The sequence below is a fragment of the Manduca sexta genome, chromosome 26, assembly GCF_014839805.1.
Source record: "Manduca sexta isolate Smith_Timp_Sample1 chromosome 26, JHU_Msex_v1.0, whole genome shotgun sequence".
NCBI classification, from domain to species: Eukaryota; Metazoa; Arthropoda; class Insecta; order Lepidoptera; family Sphingidae; genus Manduca; species Manduca sexta.
Genome location: NC_051140.1, coordinates 3186721 through 3194916, shown reverse-complemented (window position 1 = coordinate 3194916; position 8196 = coordinate 3186721). Strand labels below are relative to the sequence as shown.

Sequence of the window (8196 nt, the reverse complement as noted above, 5' to 3'; positions counted from 1 at the left end):
TAGGTATATTATTAAATGTAGTATTAAATGTACTAAGGTACTTTGGTGAAGTCGAACATAAACATACTTAATAGGGGTCATTATTGGATAGACAATAAATTGAGATCAAAATAATGTGTTAATAAGATAGACCTATAGAAGTTTTAATCTGAAATTCAGTTAAGTGCGCCTTAGAACTCTCTATTTGGCTTAGGAACAGAAATCCGCATCAATAAATTATTTAGAAATTAATTAAGTCATCAATTGATGGCGATATAAGTAATCTATCAAATTATATAACGGCAAACATAACTTGGCTGCCAGGTAACTTATAATTACTGTGCCAGCCAATAGGAGCTCGCGTGGAAACTTATACAAGTTTAGTGGCCTTTTCAGAGTGCTTGTAATGTTGCCGCCTTTAGTGTTGACTGTTGACTCGGGTGGTTAGTGGCATTGTTTGTTACCAAACTTAGAAAAAGTGATGAAAAATATACTACAAACAAATTTTATTGTTAAACAAAGACATTTCCATTCCGTTAAACTATTTGAATTTAATTGATTTAAGTACATTAGCTATTGGAAACTTTTATTTTTCGTACACTTATTTATCAATTGTATTGATGTTTTTTATCTTAATTGGTTGTAAACATTTTAATGCATCTAATCATTTTATTACCTAAATATAGGAATTTCGCTTTCGTACGTTTGTCCTCCGCGGCTCGTCAACTCAAACCTATTTCTCAAAATTGCGCTAAAATTGACTTCTCTCTTTAGTGTAGGTAGGTAATTCACCTAATTGGTAGGACGCCGTTCGCAAGATTGCGCTACTGCTTCAGTAGAATAAGACTCAACACAGCCAGTTACACAGAAAGTATATTCTAAAGTACTTAGCTAAGGTGCGGGATAGTCTAGTTGGGAATGAAACGGGCAGCTGAGAGTGAAGACGAAGTTTGCAGATTCAAAACTCAACACGTCTGAGTTTTGGTAATTACATGTCTATTATTTATGAGGGAAAACATCGCGAGGAAACCTATATACTTGAGAATTCCCCATAAGAATTTAGAAAGTATGTAAAGTCTGCTATCTTGTACTAAGCAAGCGCGTGGATTAATCCATAAACCCTCTCAGTAGAGCAGGTGACCCGTCCTCACCAGTGGGCAGTACTATTTACTTATAATATAATGGAGAGGTGGTATTTATTATTATATTTTATTAGATACCTAAGGTAGATAACAGTTAGCAATAGGTATAAGTACTAGACACTAGATGACAAGCTTTAACACCCCTTTGCTCTAATAACAAGCATGGTTTTTACCTTCATTATGCGTGAAAAAACTTTAAAATGCTGTTCTTTTCATTTCTAATAAAGTAGGAAAGAACTAGAGACGCGAAACTACGCAGTCAGTTAGGCAGTTCCAACTATAATGTTAAATGCCTGTTAAACCAGCCTTAATAGACGCAAAACATTTTTCAAAAGTTTCTTAATTATTTAAAATCATCCCACTTACCGATTCTCTTTTACATTTAAAACCGTTGGACACATGTAGTAGACTGTATTTACTTCTTCAAATGATTTAGTCCTAACAGCAAGGGCCAATTTAAAAGTAGGTATTTAGGAAAATTTTATCTTTCATCAAAGAATATTATTTCTAGGAGAAAAAATTAAGAAAGAATGGACAAGAATAAATGTGAATGTCGATTGTTAAGACTACCACCTTAAGCCAATGAAGACGAAGTCATAAGTGCTAAAAAGTTTGTTAAAAAGGATAGTTTTGGTGTCGCTACATGTTTAATGCCTACCGCCGCATATATTTCGGATATCACTTCATACTCGAGCTTGTGGTTACCGGCATCACTCAGCAGTAGTGCAGCGCGCCTTTTGTAATGGAGCAAAACATCCAAAGTACTGCTGCGCTGCCGCTGTACGAGCTGGAAGCAGCGTCGTGCTCTGCGCAGCACAGCGGGGCTCTCACGGCGCTGCGACTGCTGCGGAGCTACGATCGACTCTTGGTGCCATCAGGTGAGTGTCATTGCTGCTAATTATACCTCCTTAAAACTCCTAAGAAGTAAACTGATCTAACTAAAAATGTATATATTTACTGATTTTGTTATAAAAACGACTGTCCAAAGCATGCTGTATAACCCCATGACGAGAAAACGACAAAATTATAGTATAGAAACAGAGATTCTCACGTTCGACGACCGGCCAAATCACTGCCTCCTATATTTTTTTATTTGTTTCTAACAAATCTATTTTTTTGAGTTAGGTCACTTTAGTTCTAAGAGTGTCATATGCTAACCGAGCCAAAGTCTATGATAGCGGGAACGGCGAGTGAAAGGAACGCTTGCAGTGAACGTTAATTTTCACCCGATAATCTAGATTCCAGACGTAGGATTAAATTAAATAAAAATAATTATTAACTATCAACTATTAAGGCCAGTAAATCTAGACTATTTTAAGTACCCAATAGTTTATTTATACATTAATTAATCCAATATCTATTAGATACTATATTATAGAAAAACGACGAGACAGTAATAATTCCCGTGTTTTCCATAAGGGCTCTAATATGTAGGTAACACTCCAAAGAGTGTATACTGTCTGTCTGTGTGTATACTGTTGTATACTGTCTAATAAATCGGGTCTATTATAACCACTCTAATGTAGGCATAATGACTCGCAGGCTCTAGTCATAAGTAACTGTTGTTAGATGTTGGCTTGCTGGCGAATCAAGTAAGCCGAAGTTACGGTAATGATTGGATCCCAAATGGCGGTAACCCGCAGCCGCAGCGCATATGCCAAAGAAGGCTATTGTGAGGTGTCGGATAATAAGAGAAGTTAGGATGGCCATTCGTCTTTGTGGGAATGTGGCCGATAGCCCCAATTTAATTACTACCAACCTCAATCCTAGCTGGTTCCCCGGACAAAATCTTAACTATTTTCACGGAAATAGGGTAATAATAGTATCGATTCAACAGGAATAGGTTAATGCAGGTAGAAGGGGGTGGGGAAATAAGTACCTATGTCTCACCCAATATGCTCTGCCGGATTTTAACAATGTAGTAAAGTAATTTCAACAAAAGATTCCTACCAGGTTTGGATCAATAATAAAAAGTTTTATAACTCAAGTAGGTAAGTTCCTAATAATAAATTAGTTCAAAGAAAATATGTAATTCATGTGATTCTGGCCATGTGGTGGATGTTATGTTTAATGGTAGGTAGGTACAAAGTGTATGTACCTTAAATATGCCTGTGATGAAACAATTCAATCGTTGTTTCTTTAAGCAACATCATTCAATTTATTTACTGTAACTTGATTGTTCAGATTTTTGCAGCAATAATATATCTAACTAATCAAAGATCTTTGTTTCCAAATAATTTTGAAACTAGGTACTTGTAATATCAAGGCTTAACAAACAGCGGAAGAAGATAAAAAAGCGTTCCTATAAAGGCATAATTGAACAAAAACATGATAGAGAATCCAAGTAGAGAATTAAAATATTCAATTACATAATCTTTTTACTAATTTGTAACATCAACAAAAAATATCATCAATTTTATAATAACCAGGGCATCGTAGATGTGAACATCAAACAAATCAACGTGGTCGTCAGTTAATGAGCCGGAGTACGAGGGTGCGAGGGGAGGTGTGCATTGTAATTGCACTCAATTTGGCAGGCACGACATCGCCACCGGCCCCTCTACCACTATTAAAACAATGCAACCGTCATTTATCGCTATGATTTAAAATTATCATTTTTTGCCGGCAACAAGTTCTTTAAATAAAATGTAATCGAAAGATCATTTTATTGTTGAAAAATATATATAAAATTTCATGTTGAGCCGAGCCAGACTAGCTTTAAAAGTCATAACAAACGTTACATATTAATCAAAAAACTTAGCATAGTTTGACTATTTCACCAATTTCGCATACACTGGATGAAGGATTAAATTGTTAGAAAGTCAGTAAATCAGTGATCTTTAAATCTGCGCCATGAAACAGTTCGCTGAATATTTAAGAAAATTTAACGATAGGTACTAGATGTCAATATAGAGTTTTAACGGGAATATCAAGTACAAAATATGTCAGAATTACTCGTTCAAGGCACTAGACCCAGTATATTTCGAAGACCACAATAACCAAACAGATTTTGTGGACAAATAACCATCGCCAACACTCCATTGCTAACCCTTGGCGTGCCCAATCGCACGATTAACCAGGTGCGACTTCACACGGCCACAGGGCCCGCAGGTGCGTGATTGTTTGTAAAACACGTAACGACTAAACTGTGTTGGCCGAGATCATTTGTACCCTCTGCCTGGGGCGTAGCTATGACGCAGGGTTAAACCACGTCATCAGCGGTTAAATTTAGAAAGTGAATTTTATAGAAACTGCTAGGAAACACTACTGCTTATAATCTACTTTATTATTGATTTATATATAAAATTGTGTCTAGTAGATACATCTATTGAATAGGTATTAGGTAACGTTGTCAAGTATGATGAAAGAATAACGAGAATGCATGGCGGTATAAGAAACATAATACAATCTGATATCTATAGTTCAGGATTTAACCAAAACCTTCGCGGAAGGGGAGAAGTATCAAAAATTATGACTTTAACTAAAAATGAGATTAATTTGCAAGTTAAAACAAATTATGTCTACATAATGAAGAGTCTACATGCATTGACAAATAAGGAAACACGTTGAACAAATATTAGGCGACGACCCCAGCCCATGACACCCCATTTCCTAATAAATGATAGCACGTAATTAATAATCGAACATTTGATCGAGGACACGCGTCCCCGCGACCCTATAAATGGTTCGGCAAACTGGCTAATTGTTTTGTGGCGACTGGAATAAACTTAGTTGTTTAGTATTAAAAAGTGTTAAAAACGCAATGGAAACTAGTCAAATAAAGTTTCTTAATGTCATTTAACTTTACTTAATTTGGGTTTGTCAAAATACAGCTTTCGCCTAGTTTGGAAATGCCTGGTAATCATAGTATTTCATAATGATTCTTGTGATAGTATTTATTTTCGTGTAACTTTTAAGTTCTTTTAGGTATGATTTTTAATAACTAATTTGAATTTGGTAAATCAGCGCGTGGTTAAATAATATATCGACAATTTTCCAATTCGGGAATATTTAATTTTTAACGTCATAATAATTGTAGCTCAAAATTGTTATACACACTCTATGGTCTACCTTCTTTCCTTACGTCTTCCTATGCACGCAGTTATGATAATAAGTGTAATTACGTATAGTGAAAATAAAAAAAATATCGTATGCCACAAGACGGTATTCACCTATAATATGATGGGATTGTGAGTTTCCATTTCTTTGCTCCGTGGTCTCTACCGAGGGTCTTAATAATCATAGTCTAACATGTGACGCATGGCATGAATTACGGGCCTTACGCTTATAATATGCTTTTACTCTCCACAGAGGTACACAGCGTGGTGGGCCCGCTGCTAGCTGCGCTGCCGCCGCAGCCCCACTATGTCCCTCCTTACTGTCACCATTTACCTCTCAGAACCACTACGCGTAAGTATACGTTGGTTTTAGTAAAGAACAACTGCAAACAATTTGTCTCGTGTCGATAAACGTCTAGACGGCGATCCATGAACCTTGTAATTCGCAATTCGATTCCTTAAGCTTGTAGAGTAGTGATAGGCAAATTATATTTTATTGTAGTGCTGACACCGTCACCGCCCGACATAGATGTACGTCGTCGCGGTGAAAAGCGTCCAATACCACCAGAACTAAAGGATGAAAAATACTTCGAGAGGCGCCGGCGGAACAATCAGGCTGCTAAGAAATCTAGAGACGCTAGGCGGATTAGAGAAGATCAGGTAAATTAAAAGATCCGCATTCGAATCTTCATAAAAATTTCACACTCTTCTAATTCACATTTCGTTCTATACGATGTCTGTTGTTAGTTGTAATTTTTTTTTGGTATTCTTAATTGTAATTTTTTACAAGTAGGTACATTAAAACAAACAAAAAGGTTAAAGGGATAAATGTAAATATTACTATGTTTAGGTAATGTTAAATAATAATTAATACTTATATCAGTTACACTGATTTGCTCTACTGGAAGCATTTATAATTTAGAACAGGGATGTCGTGGATACAGAATTATAGACATTCAAAGGGCCTAATATCGAATTTTCATCCATGGATGTAGAACCGATTTTTTTACTTTATATAATTTTGAAATTTAAATAGATATTGTAACATTGACTTTTCGGAAGACCTACATCTCAGTCCGCCCCGCGACCATGAAGGCTGAAATGTCTTCGAAACAATACAAAAAAAGGAAAAGATCACAATATAAAAAAATTATGATCTTTCCCCGAATAATTTTGAATTTTAAATTCATTAGCTAGCTCATAATCTAAATTAAATATCTCCAAAGCATCGTAAATTTTAAATAAAGTAACAGATTGTGTCCTAATGGGCAATGGCAGTTGTATTGTATCCCGGCACGTATGGGTGGCACCGCAGAGAGATGCCAAACATCTGGTTTGACTGTATCAACCAACCAACTGCTTCCTGTACAACTCTTAGTGCATATATGTCACAGTTACGGTTGTATTAGAAGTATCTGGCCTTTCAGGAAGCGCTGGTAGTGTGCAGCTGCATTTTGCGGCTGGGTTTTGCGATAACCAATGACACGAATGAGGATTTGTTTCCTTCAACGAAATGAGCACTGATAGATGTCTTTAAATGTACCATGTTTATAGATAGCATGGCGCGCATGTCTCCTGGAGCAGGAGAATGCTTCACTGCGCGCGCATGTGGCCGCCTTGCGACAAGAAGCTCTAGCACTGCGCGGACTGCTCGCTGCAAGGGACGAGCCGCCAGCCCCCTCCTCTACCACACCCGACTAGAATCTTCGCATTGTGCTTATAGATTATAGAATAAGTAGTTTAATATGTTTTTATATTTAATTATCGTGATAATATTATGGAACTACATAAAACTTGGTGTATCATAATCACCAGTGGTAGCTCGGTTAGTTAAGTCCACACCTCAGTTATTAGCATATAACATTAAGTAATTCTGCTGTGGTAATCGAGAGGGCAGTATGTTAAAGGTGGCTAACTATTTTTATTGTTAATTTGGAATGTACTTAAACGAACTTTCTATAGGTTTCATATATCTACGTATAACATAAATCAATTTTCTTGTTTGATAAAGAGCAGTAACAACGATAATATAATTCGATTATATTATCGTCGAATTAGATAATATGAATCGCCTTTTCTGAAGTACCTACTGCTATATCGATTACCAGGGCAGAATAGGTACCTATCTATATTAGGTACGAAAGAACGTACATGGGTCAGTGGTGCAACTAACTAACGCAGTGGGTGGTATGACGACCAGAATGTTACGGAAGCCCGGCTTCTAGGGCCACTAATCTTATAAAATTTACAAGATTTAAAAATAAAGGTGGTCCAGAAAAAATCTATAGGTATGTATCTAGATTTTCCGTATTAGAAGCGGCTTTTTCGGCGTGGTTAAGTCACTGGTAGTGGGACGTAATTGGGTTGAAATTTTGGAGTCACTTAAAAGTTTTAATAGACAAGATTATTAAAAGCGCTTATAATGTCAGAGCTAAAGGCTCATATTTGCGATGGTGTTGGTTCCAGAAAGCAAAGTAATAGTATTCCGTCCAAAATTGTCGTAGTTTAGTACGTAGGTTAACCCTAGGTAATTATTGCTGTTTCTCAATATTTAAAATGTTTGTGCAATAATAATATTTAAGTACCTAGTATTAAAATTAGATTCAATTTTGTGTGATTTTGTTAGTACTTAATCTAGATCCATAGGTATTATTTGGTATGGTAAGACAAAGTTTGTAAGTTTGGGTAATGGGTATGTGGGATTATTAATGTAACTACTTATCACTCATCCGATTCTGATTTAGGTACAATCTATCTTGTGCAATGATAAATATCACGTTAGAACGTTTTTGTCACTATAATATTGGCTTAGCAATATAGACCATTAAACGGCGAAAGAGGGTACACGCCGAAAAATTTTACAGGTGACGGTTTTTTTATTAACTTTATGTTAGAGCTACTGCAAACGAAAAGTTTGCTTAAACTCCGCAGGTACTATAAATATGGTAAAAATAAGTAAGTACTTATTGACAGTGTTTTAGGAAGTAATGGCTTAACTAAAATTTTATTACCATTAA

General features: G+C 36.0%; 1 protein-coding gene across 1 annotated transcript; it reads left to right on the top strand.

Moving 5' to 3' along the window:
• The first annotated feature begins 1638 nt into the window (after window positions 1–1638).
• LOC115449318 (CCAAT/enhancer-binding protein delta-like) lies at window positions 1639–6935 on the top strand. Its single transcript, XM_030177091.2, is given in 4 exon segments — window positions 1639–1999; window positions 5433–5531; window positions 5682–5839; window positions 6707–6935. Coding segments are annotated over 4 exon segments (567 nt in total). The 5' UTR covers window positions 1639–1863; the 3' UTR covers window positions 6881–6935.
• The last annotated feature ends 1261 nt before the right edge of the window (window positions 6936–8196 follow it).